This window comes from Pipistrellus kuhlii, unplaced genomic scaffold (assembly GCF_014108245.1).
Source record: "Pipistrellus kuhlii isolate mPipKuh1 unplaced genomic scaffold, mPipKuh1.p scaffold_m20_p_2, whole genome shotgun sequence".
NCBI lineage: Eukaryota > Metazoa > Chordata > Mammalia > Chiroptera > Vespertilionidae > Pipistrellus > Pipistrellus kuhlii.
The window spans coordinates 136,190,333-136,203,114 of record NW_023425515.1 but is presented as its reverse complement, the minus strand read 5'-3'; the positions used below and the strand labels follow the sequence as shown (position 1 = coordinate 136,203,114).

General features: G+C 40.0%; 1 protein-coding gene across 2 annotated transcripts in view; it reads right to left on the bottom strand.

The window, feature by feature from the left end:
• Window positions 1–12,782, bottom strand: part of MCOLN2 (mucolipin TRP cation channel 2) — a 51,134-nt gene that overhangs the window by 33,408 nt on the left and 4,944 nt on the right. For both annotated transcript variants that reach the window (XM_045584387.1, XM_036446805.2), the window contains exon 2: window positions 5,792–5,951. In XM_045584387.1, coding sequence (XP_045440343.1) covers window positions 5,792–5,951 — 160 coding nt within the window. The remainder of the gene's footprint in view (window positions 1–5,791; window positions 5,952–12,782) is intronic.

Sequence of the window (12,782 nt, the reverse complement as noted above, 5' to 3'; positions counted from 1 at the left end):
CCTGCAAATGCCCTGACCAGGGCCTGGGCCTAGAATGGGCCTGCAGCCTGCAATTGAGGTACATGTCCTTGACTGGAGTCAAACCCAGGACCCTTTGGTTCGCAGACTGATGTTCTACCCGCTCAGCCAAACTGACTAGGGCTGAATTTTACCATTTAAATGCCTTCTTATCATCAGGAGCAAGAAAAATCTCACTGCTTTGGTTTTTACAAATCATCAATGTCAAAATACAAGTCCAAAGCAGAATAAGCTCATCAAGCTACATGTACAATTCTAGATAGCGTGAAATTAGAAGAAATTACCACTACCCATGACGAAGGGCCCCGCTAGCCTGTGTGTGTGTGTGTGTGTGTGTGTGTGTGTGTGTGTGTGACTCTTTATTTGCCAGTCTTCTACATATTGTTTATCATTGTTTTTTCTCAGCATCATTGTGACATAACTGCTGACTTTTAATAAGGGAGAAGAAATACAAATCAGTTAAGTCTGATTCCACTTTTCTAATACTTGGATTTCAAAATAATTGTTTTAAAAATTGGTGTACTTAATAAAGCAATAATTCATGTTATTGATTTAACATTCAGAAATTATAATTATTATTTAAAATTACAACTTTTTTTGCATATGGCTTTAAGAATGTTTTTGAACAGTAGCCTATATATACTTACTCCCACTGAGAGGAGATAGTTGTCAAAGGAATTCAATTACTCCAATTCTGCAAGAACTCTTCTGTACGATTCATACCTAAGAGTTTTCTCTCTGAGATCGAAGCACCAGGAAGAACAGCAGGGCTCGCTCAGACTCATTCATTGTCACCAAACACCTACTTCTCATGATAAAACTCCTACTATTCTCTCTTACACTGTCTCCTAGCACAAGGTTAGGCAATAAGGGCTCACTTCAGGACGGAAGGTATTCTTTCTGACCCAAAGTTTTCTTCTTGTAATCCAATAAATGGGGGAAATGAGAAAGCACTAATGGTTTACCAAAAACAAACAAAACAAAACAAAAAATAGACATTGCTACACACACAAACAACCTCTTTTTAATCACCCTCTCACACATACTCTCTCAATACACACTCACACTCTCATTCACACACTGTCATATACACATTTTCTCACGCATAGTCTCATGTACATATACTCTCACACACTCTCTGTTACACACACACCTGCACACACCACACACCTCCTCCCCTCCCAAACACACACACACACACACACACACACAACTCTACAAGCCCTGCCCCACATACCTTTCCCCATCTTGCCACCTTATCTTCTCATCTGCTTTATAAGACAATGAGCATCTATTATAGAAAATGTGCCCCAAATCCTCACCCTACTAAGTCATCAAAATAATTTGGGACTCTGTTTCACTGTGTTGATATTAGCATGTTCAACTAGATAACCTTGACATTTTTGTTATTTTCTGTCATACCATGGTTCAATATGATACACTGCATGGCACTACACAAGACCTCAACTACTCAATCTTTCATAGGAAATAAATGTTACTATGCTTATGCAAACTTACATACTTTTAAAAATATTGGTTAGCTTTTCAATTTTGTCTGACTTTATAAAGAGGTTGAATAAGTAAAAACAATAGCTACCATTCTACTGCAGTTGCTGTACTGCTTTGCACGTCTTCTCTCATTTACTAACATAATAACAATATTACTAGTGTTTATCCCCATTTTACCTATGTAGAAATTTAGAGTTAGCCTCATTAAATTGTCCTAAGTCACCAAACTGAAATGAAAGGCAAACCGAACTCCAAAGTCATTTTTATTATGCCACACAATTTCCTCCTATTGAAAATGTTGTCTTTGAGGCTCCTCCTGCAGAAAAGAATCAGGTGCTAGCTTTCTAGAATCTCAGCTATTATTGGAGAAGATACGAGGATGACACTCCTTAGCATCTGAATCTCACCAGGTCACATTCCCCAAATACTAAATTAAAGGTCTGAGCAAGTGCAAAAACCCAGCGGTTTCAGGAATCTATCGGGTGAGAAGTCCCACATCAGCCAGCCTGTGCTGAAAACCAAACCACACAGGCCGGAAGTCCCTGCAAATATGTCATGTCTGTCAGTGATACTGCAGGAGATGGCAGAAAAGTCTTGTTGCTTTTTGAAGCCAAGGAAGGAGAGGAAGAAACTAGCACACATGATTACTTCCAGGTTTTGTTTAAAATACTGACACACATGAAAAAACACAGACAGGAATTAAGTTCTTCAATCAAAGTCCATTGAGTGTCTACTCTGCACCAAACTGGGGTGCAATGTGGACAAGATCAACATTGCTTGGCATTGATAACAATTCTTACCTACTAACTGCCAGGCATGGCACCTAAAATTTATCATTTTTATTTTTCATTGAATTCCCCAACACTCTATGAGGGAGATATGATGCTGGATCTATGAGGACATGATGGTTTTTTTTTTCTTTTTTCCCAACTAGTATGTATGTATTCAGGAACTGGAATAGTGCTCATCACAATGTCACAGTGAAATCCAGAATTCGTTGATGAATATAACCCCATTGTATGCATATACTAGATGCCCTGTGCATGAAATTCAAGCATGGTGGGGGTGGGGGTCCGTCAGTCCGGCTGCAATGACACCAGCATCCTGAACCCTAGCTGGCCTCTGGCCAGAGGCCCACCCACCCTCCCTCCACAGGTCGGGGTGCGGGTGCGCAGGATGGTGGGGCTCATCGCTGGGGCGATACCGCCAACGTCCAGCACCCCAGCTGCTATGGGCACCGCCATCTTTGTGGCAGAATTATGGTTAATTTGCATATCACCCTTTTATTAGATAGGATGTACTAAAGTCACATAACATATACAGGTTGGGATAGCTAAAACGTGTCAGAGTGAGGAGAGTAAAAAGGCTGTTTGACTCACCTGTTCATTCTCTTGACCACCTGTTTATTGAAATGCTGCCAACTTAACTCTAGACCCATTCTTTCTTTGCTCCAGCTAAACCAAAAATCTCAGGAAGCCCTAGCTGGTATTGCACGGTGGTGAGAGCATTGGCCTGAGGACTGAAGTCTCACGTGTTCCATTCCCCATCAAGGATATGGGCCTTGGTTGCAGGTTTGATCCCCAGCCCCAAGTCAGGGAACTTGCAGGAGGCAACTGATCAACATTTCTCTCTCTCTCTCTCTCTCTCTCTCTCTCTCTCTCTCTCTCTCTCTCTCTCTCTCTCTCTCTGTGTGTGTGTGTGTGTGTGTGTCCCTTCCGCTTTCTCTAAAAATCAATAGGAAAAATATCCTTAGGTGGGGATTTACAACAAAACAAAATAAGCAAAAAATTCCACACATACAAGAATCTGTAGGGGGAATGGATAACTTGACCAGAAACGTGGCATACAACTTGCTGATATTTTAAGCCATAACCTTATTTAAACTTAATGCTCAACAGCTCCATTTTGGAAATGAGAGACTTGGGGGTGTGATCCCTGCTTGTAACCACCCCCATCTGGCATCAGAAACAATACAATTTCTCATTCTATTTTTCACAGAACAAGCCAAGACCCACCTGCATCGTCCAGCATCAGGTCAGGGTTGGGATTTTCAAAGCATCTCTTAGTAGAGGGGGTAAACCTTGAAGAGGAAAGACTATGAGGCCCTCTTCCTGCCATGGAAGAATTTTTAGGGGCAAAAATACCAGTTTCAGAATCAAACACTCACTACAAAGCAAGAGTAAGTAGATGACAGGATTGGCCACATAAGTTTATTTTTAAAGAGGAGTTTGACAGAAAAACACACCTTAGCCCCTCTAACTAGATCCTAAGCTTTGCTGAGAATATGATATAAGCAAGAAAAATAATTACTAGATAACCTTGACATGTTTGTTATTTTCTGTCATACCATGGTTCAAGATGATACACTGCATTGCACTAAACAAGACCTCAACTACTCAACCTTTTAAGTGCAGCCTGGCAGAGATTATGAAGTTAAGATCTGATTATGAAATCAAACCATGTAGGAGAAAATATTCTGTACCAGGTGAAATCAAGATACTGCTGTAATAACTTACAAAGATTATGGGAGGGAAAGGTAAACTAGCAAAGAAATGTAGACACCTTTCTCAAGATTACAAATTACTGCCAAATGAAGAGTAGGGATGTCTTTTTAAAAAGTTTCCTTCTCGTCAATCCTGATAAAATGCCATCCATCCCATTAGAATTGAGGGTGGAGTACTAAATGAGACTGTAAAAAGAGGAGGGGAAATAGGGTTTGAGGCAGAAAATATAGTCAAGAAATCTGCTCCAATGAGATATCACCCAAGTAGCAAACCTTATTAGAATGATCCAACAGATGAACAAAAGTAATCACCCCCTCAATTTTGTGAGGGAAGACAGGATACACAAAAAGTAAATGATCAATTCCCAGAAATATTCTATTAAAAGTGAAATTCGTGATGTGGACACAGGGGTACTAGCATACTAAGGAAAATCAGAGGCTGAGTGGTCAGGGGAGATGGACTTCACACAGTGCCTGTAAGATAAGGGAGAAAAAGGAGTCCCTCTGGATTGAGGAACAAACAGCAGGATCACTGGGCGGGGTCATCGGGCTGGGTATGTGGAGGGAACAGCAGATGAAAACCTGGTGGGAAGGCAAGTTGAAAATCTGTGAATCCAGGCTATGGAGTCAAGAGTTTCTTCTGTGGGAAATAGTGTTCTACAGAAAGATCTGAGCAGAAGGGAGATCAGCAAACTGGCTCACAAGCCACAGGCAGCTCTTTGGTCCCTTGAGTGTGGCTCTTCCACAAAATCCCCTACCATGGCCTGGGCAAGTCTATTTTGAAGAAGTGGTATTGGAAGAAGTTTAAGTTTAAAAATTTTGGCTCTCAAAAGAAATTTCAATCGTTGAACTGTTGATATTTGCCTCTGTTGACTAATGAGTTTGCCAACCACTGACCTAGAGAGACACACCCCTGAAAATGTTTCCACATACAGGCCCCAATGCTACATGACGATTCTAATGGCTGTTATAATACTGACAATAAAGGGCTCAACAATATGGACTTATACAAAAGGTCTCGGCCCTTGTGGTATAGCTCAGTTGGTTGGAGCACCGTCCCAATACACCAAGGTTGTAGGTTCAATTCTCGGTCAGGGTCAGAGCACATACAAAAATCAACCAATGGATGCATAAATAAGTGGAAAAACAAATCTCTCTCTCTCTCTCTCTCTCTCTCTCTCTCTCTCTCTCTCTCTCTCTCTCTCTCTCTCTCATCAATAAATAAAAATGAATGGGAGGGAGGAGGTCTCAATGTAGTTTCTCTATGCTCCTTATAATGCCAGGGGCTTAGTATTTAAATATTCAGAGCACTCAGCCACTGATGAAAGGGACGCTGAGCATTCTCTAAATCTTTAAAGTCAAAACAGTCAAAGATGCAACTTTTAAAAGTGTATTTAAGTAAGATGTATTTGGATAAAGATGAGAGATTCAAGAACAGAGGTCACTTTGGATTGAGCAGCCTGTGCCAGCCTATGTGCCTCATTCAGATATAGACACCCACACCCTGCAATACAGATCTGCTATTCACCTAGAGTTAAAGACCCTGTGGAGGCAGGGCGCCATAATCCCTTCCTAAAACAAGGTCACCGTCAGAAATGAACTTCAGCCTGTACCATCTGTCCTCCAGAGTCAACAAAATTTTATGATTTTATGAACTTGAGTGTGGACTTCCCAGAACAGAAGTCAAGGGGCAGAACACATAAAAACACAGTTTCATCTTGGGGGAAGGAACCAACCAAACGAACTCATCATATAAGTTACCTGTGTGGTGACCATGAGTATTTTCAAAATCTGCAAGCCCAGTTTCCATGGAATCTGGTGTCTGGCTCGGTATTTTTCACAAGGGCTCATGAAGTAGAACTTCAGGTCTTTCCTCAGGCATTCTTCTTTCTTGTCAGAATCGAGATGAGCCATTGTAGTGCTGCCACAGAAGATCAATGTTAAAATACATAAAATAGCTTGTTCCCCAGAAAGCTCCTAAGTAATACTTTCCGTTCACATGCTTTACCCACTTTTTCGAGCAAAACTATCTCTCAACCAGAGAACCTGTGTTCTCTTTAGGAATCTGACAGTTATTCAGGACTCTCCAGTCTTTGCCTTTTCACACAACTACTTGTCTCATTCAAATTGGCCATTGTAAAAATTTATAAGAATGAAATTGTATTTTCAAAACTCATCAATTCCTACACTTTAACATATAGCACTCACCTGTCACTGAAGTATTAACAGAAATTAGATGGGATATTTTCATGGACTCCAAATGTGAAATCACAGAAATTTGGCATAAACTAATGAAACTAAAGTGTTCTGGAAATAAAGAATCTTTGTTCTATAACTTTTTGTACTGAATGAAGGATTATGTTCCCCTTTATTGATAATATATCACTGACAATAAGATCCTAAAATGTAAATATATTTAAAAAGTAAAAACAGCACCTCTGCAGGTATGCCTAGGCAGACATCTGTGTCCCCTTACATTAGTAAAAGTTGCCTCTACTGTTTCCAAGGGCTCTGGACTCTGGAGTGGGCATAGGACTCAAGTGAGGCCAAAGAGAACTAATGAGGTGTGGTCACAGGACTATGATTAGAACTAATGGGAGAGATGTGGTCTTTCCACTAAGCAGTCCTCAAACTGGAGTGTGCAAAACAAAAAGATCTAACTCTATTAATAATAAATATAACATAACTTAGAGAAGGGTCACTAGTAATTAATATAACATAACATAGAGAGTAACAGTGGTATATATAGCATCACTGTTGGATACATAATCAACACAGTTGGAGATCAGAGACATAAAGCTTAGGCTGTGAGTCTGAAGTTCTTGGAAGCCATCTCGCCCTCACAGGCGAGCTCACCAGAGAGTGGAGCTAGCACAGAAGAACAGACAACACATAGACACTAGACCTAATGACAGTGTTCGAGTTCCTGGATCCAGCTGTGCCTGAAACCATGGTCCAAAGACTTTCAATTTGAGCTAACAAATACCCTTTAGCATTTAAGCCAGTTTAAATTAGATTTCTGTCTCTTACAAAAGAAAGTGGATGGTAAATTTAATAAATAAATTCTATTACATTCAGCCAGTCAAACTACACATTTTTAGGGAAGTTTTTATAATTGGGGTTAGGGGTCATTCTTGGGGATCTTTTCACCTGAAATGTCTAAATGGCAATATTTTTATCCTGATTTATAATCTATGTTATCTACATTGACTAACAAGTTTAAAAGAAGCTCAAAGGGGAAAGGCTATTTTAAAACTTATTTTAAGACCATTTTAAGACTTATATGCAGTTGTTAATAATTGCTTATTATTTATTTTAAATTTTTTATTGTTGAATTTCTATTTTTAGACCTCCTATTTCCAGAATTAGTAGGCTAGGTTATTCAGAATTTTCCTGCTTTGAAGGAAGGAAGAAAGGAAGAAAAGAAGGAAAAGAAGTGAGAGAGGGAAGGAAGAGGTATTTACACACACACACACACACACACACACAACAAAATGGAGTTGATATTGACAAGAGACCAAGTCAGAAGTAGAGCTGGGAGGCCTCCAGGAAGGTGAGCTAACAGACCTCATCTCATGTGAAACTGAACTTTAGAACTGGGCTAAACCAAACAGCTACATCCCAATGCAGATCTGGGATTCCCTGAACTCTCTATTAAGAAATAAAATTTTCACCTAACAGTAGACATAAGCAATTAATCATGTATAGCATAACGCAAGATTTCCTGTGAGCACCAGTCACAGATTTTTTTCTTTTTATAAAACCAATTTTTAAAAAAATATATTTTATTGATTTTGTACAAAGAGGAAGGGAGAGAGAGAGAGTTAGAAACATCGATGAGAGAGAGTCATGGATCAGCTGCCTCTTGCACACCCCCTACTGGGGATATGCCCACAACCAAGGTACATGCCCTTGACTGGAATCGAACCCGGGACCCTTCAGTCCCCAAGCCGACGCTCTATCCATTGAGCCAAACCGGTCTCTGCCAGTCACAGATCTTTCAAAGCAACTTGTATAACTCCTTCAGATGCTCCCCTTTTTCTCTCTTTATAAATTCTGTCCCCTACTGTTCCCCTCAAAACAAAATTGACTTTCTATCCAAATCTGTGTGTTCCGGATTGCAATTCCTAAAAAAAAAAAAAAAAAAAAAAAAAAAAAAAAAAAAAAAAAAAAGACCCCCAAATAAAGCTTTTGTTTGCTTTGCAGTTCTTGGTCAAAATTTATTGACAAACTGCAAAAGACTGGAGTTAAAAGTAGACAAGTCACCTTAATCAGTTTGGCTCAGTGGATAGAGTGCTGGCCTGTGGACTAAAGAGTCCCAGGTTCAATTCTGATCAAGAGCATGAACTTTGGTTGCGGGCACATCCCCAGTAGGAGATGTGCAAGAGGCAGCTGATTGATGTTTCTCTCTCATTGATGTTTTTAACTCTCTCCCTTCCTTTCTTTAAAAACTCAATATGTATATGTATTATTTTTTTTAAAAAGTAGACAAGTCCTGGGGCTCTAATGCACAGTAGCTATACATATAAAACCCTAATATGCAAATAGGCCAAATGGCAGAACAACTGAACCAGTTGCTATAATATGAGTTGACCACCAGGGGCGCACAGGAATATGGTGGGCATTGGCCACTGCGGGATGGTGGAGCAGGTGAGTGGGGGTGCCAGACCAAGGTGGGGTGCTGGTTGCTGCCATCAGGGCGAGTCTCTGGTGGTTACTGAAAATTCTTTCCTCTTCCATGCATGGTCCTGCTGGAAGCTCACACCTGCTGCTGGTGCTGGCCCCACTCACACCCACAGCTAGCACCAGCCATGCTTGCACCTGCAACCAATGCCAGAGCTGCCACTCGCACCTGCTGCCGTACCTGGCACCAGTCCTGATTGCTCAGTGCCATCAGTGGGTGCAATCAGCTTCTGCTGGCCCTGATTACCCCTGAGAGCTTCTCCACCTCCCCCTGCTCCTGAGGGTCAAGAATGAAGTCAGGAGGAGAAATGCTGCAACTTTCATCACACAAGAGGTTTATAAAAGGACAGAGAGATGCTAACTTGTAACACAACTCAGGGGAAGTGAAAGTGACTGCACCATAAAACCAGTTAGGGAACAGAAATCAATGATTTATATTACAGTGACCCATCAACTGCAGGGCAACACATGGAATAAATAAGAGTAATCTTGACTCTTATGAATTATTTATTTCACTAAACTATAGGAAAGAATTACCTAGATTTGTATAAGTTTAATAAATGGCAACGTTAAAGACTAAATATCAAAGGAAGTATAGTATTTATAAGCAGAAAAACAAAATTTAGAATGGAATGAAAAGTCACCCATATAGTGCGCTACATGAAAGCTAGCGATGCTTGAATGGAAAAGTAAGCAGGACTTAGTAAGAAGCCTGAGTCTGGTACCGTGGTGAGAAGTCCGGGGAACAGCACATCAAAGGCACCATGGATCATTAAGGAAACCTATTCTATAATCAGAACCACATGAAGTCAGTTAATTTAAGGCTATCACGTAACCAAAATAATTCCAACATTATCAAATCAATGACCGAAAGATTTATGGAAGCTTAATGTTCTGAAAAAGCAAAACAAGTTACCAGCAATTCTTAACCTCATTGGAGTCATGAACCCTTGTGAGAACCTGTGATGGTTTTTGGTCTTTGTCCTAGAAAAATGCACACACCAGTTTCACTGATGGCACCCTGTACCACTGGCACAATCTGCTCAGCAAATAAGCTTTCCAGCTTGCATGACCCTTAACCTCAAAAAGAGATGTGAGAGAAACATTGATCAGAACCTCAAACCTCAGGGAAGGTAGAAGAAGAGGGGGGAAGGGGAAAGACAGACCAAAGGATCTATATGCATGCATATAAGTCTAATCAATGGGCACAGACAACAGGGGGTAAGGGCATGAATGGGGGGTTGGGAAGTAATGGGGAATAAGGACACATATGTAACACCACAATCAATAAAGAAATTTCAAAAAAGAGAGATGTGAAAGTTTGTTTCCATAGTCTTCCAAAGTGGGGTGCAGGCACATAAAAGGGTTTGCAAGACCATTTACTGGTATGTGAGAAGAAAGAATCAGGGCTTCTAACTGTATTAATCTAGCAAAGAGAAGTTAAAATTTACAAGTTGCAATACATGAATTACTACATGTCACACCTACAATGCCCTCACTTGGTCAGAATGCCAGCTGCCTGTTTCATTTGGGTATACAAGGCATCCCAGGAAGAGTGCTTATTCCTAAAGTAGGGACTGATGGTGGCTCCCTCACTGTTTTCTCAGCACACCCCCACCATTTAGGGTTTATGTGGATCCATTGAAGCATTTTTAGAGTATTTTAACCCTCACTAAAATGGGCAAGGGGCATAAAGATTACTGCAAATGCCAGGCGGGCATGGATCAGTGGTTGAGCATCAACCTATGAACCAGGAGGTCACGATTCGATTCCATCAGGGCACATGCCCAGGTTTCGGGCTCAATCCCCAGTGTGAGCATTCTCTTTTATCATTGATGCTTCTATCTCTCTCTTCCTCTATGAAATCAATAAAAGTATATTTTTAGAAAAAGAATATTAACTTTCTTTAAATATAAGCTAAATCTATGATTGTTAAATGTTGAGTCTGCATATAGTAATTCATTTTAACTCCCTTAACTATCTCACTCCTCTAAATGTTCACTTTATCGTTTTTATAGTCCATATGGTTCTGTACACAATCTATAAATAAATGCACATTCAGAGAGGGTGGATGTTCTTTTAACCAATGGGGATAAGTCATCAAAAATATTTGAGACTGCTTCTATAGTGTTTCAGAGCTCCCACCACATGGTAGATATGGTTGTCCTTTTGTTATCCCAACTGATACCATCAACTTGTGAGCTTGGGAGAAACTGGTGTTTGCTCCCCTGACTCCAACACATAAGTAGAAAATAACCTAGACAGCCATTCCTTTTCTTGCCAGACCACCTGTTTATGTGTCATGTATGGAGGTGGCGACAGTAGAGTAGGATGTTCTTTCTAATTCACAACTAGCTCTTCCTAGTCACAGAGGATGGAGCAGGGGAGGCTGCATGAACCACTCCACAAATCTCTCCTTCTTCCTCTATCCTCATCACAGGGCATGGTAAGCCAGCTTCCGGGACCAAAATCAGAAACTGACATCTGTGTAGATCTGCACCCTCTGCCTTCCCACTGTCATTTTCCCAAAAAACTTTCCTGTTTAAAACCCATTAGCAGCTTCCGCCTGCTCTCAAAATAAAATCCAAAAAAGTCTCCTACCCACACCTTTCCATAACCTCTCTCCCCCACCTCCCTACCTCACGGCCTTTTTTCCTGACCCTGGAACAGTCCCTGCTCTGGGCATTGCATTTAGTTTCATCTGTCTGGTGCTACTTGTATGTCTGGCTCCTTCTCTTCCTGTTCCTCTCAACTCAAGTGCCACCTCTATAGAGAGGATCATTGAGCACTCTATTTAAAAGTGATATTTCTGCCTTAACTGGTTTGACTCAATGGATAGAGCATTGGCCTTCGGACTCAAGGGTCCCAGGTTTGATTCCAGTGAAGAGCATGTACCTTGATTGAAGGCACATACCCAGTAGGGAGTGGGCAGGAGGCAGCTGATTGATGTTTCTCTCTCATCGATGTTTCTTACTCTCTATCCTTCTCCCTTCCTCTCTGTAAAAAAATCAAATGAAAATAAAAGTGACATTTCTGCCTGCCCATTGTGGTTCAGTGGTTGAGCATTGACCCATGAATCAAGAGGTCTCTGGCTCAATTCCTGGTCAAGGCACATACCTGGGTTGTGGATTCTATCCCCATTAGAGGGTGTGGGGGAGGCAGCTGAGCGATGTCTCTCCTCAATATTTTTCTCTATCCCTCTCCCTTCCTCTCTCTAAGATCAATAATAACACATTTTTAAAAATAAATAAAAGTTACTTTTCCCATTGCCATCACTTAATTGCCTTCATAATTAAGATCACAATCTTTATTGAAGACTCAGTCTTACTTAACACTATGTGTGTGTGTGTGTGTGTGTGTGTGTGTGTGTGTGTGTAAATAATATACATGTAATTTAACATTCCTTTCTAAGCAAGACAAAAATCAGAAGCCATGAAAATGACTGGCAAATCTTAACACAAAAATTTGACTGGTAAAAAGGGTCTACAATATATTTAAACAGCAAGAGTGTACTATTACTTGAAGATAGCTCCAAATTATTAATAAGAAAAACACAACCCAACATAATAACTGGCAAAAGATCTGAACAAACCAGTAAACATTTAACAACAATAATAAAGAAAAATGTACATTTTGAAGGGCACTTGGGCAGTCCCTAGAAGAATATCTGTGACCTAGAAATCAAATTTCTATGGAATAATACTACAAATGTTAATTAAAATAACCAGTCGAAATGATGATTAAAAAATGTTCATTCTAACTTTGTATTGACTTAAGATGTCTGTGACATATTGTTAATTTTTTTAAAGTTTGAGATTCCATTTTTCAAAAAATGTTGACATTTATATCTGTATTGTAGACATTTTAAAAGGCTAAAAGTATAAACCAGAAAAAAAATCTTGCTACTCTCTCTGAAGTAGTATTGGGGTCATCTTAATTTTCTTCAGGTTTTCCATATTTTCTTAATTTTTTTGGCAATTATCATGTGAAATCTTGAATTATTATGAGTTAAAATAAGCTATTTCAAAAAGAAAGGGTCAAATAATATACATCAGGTAATCAAGTATTT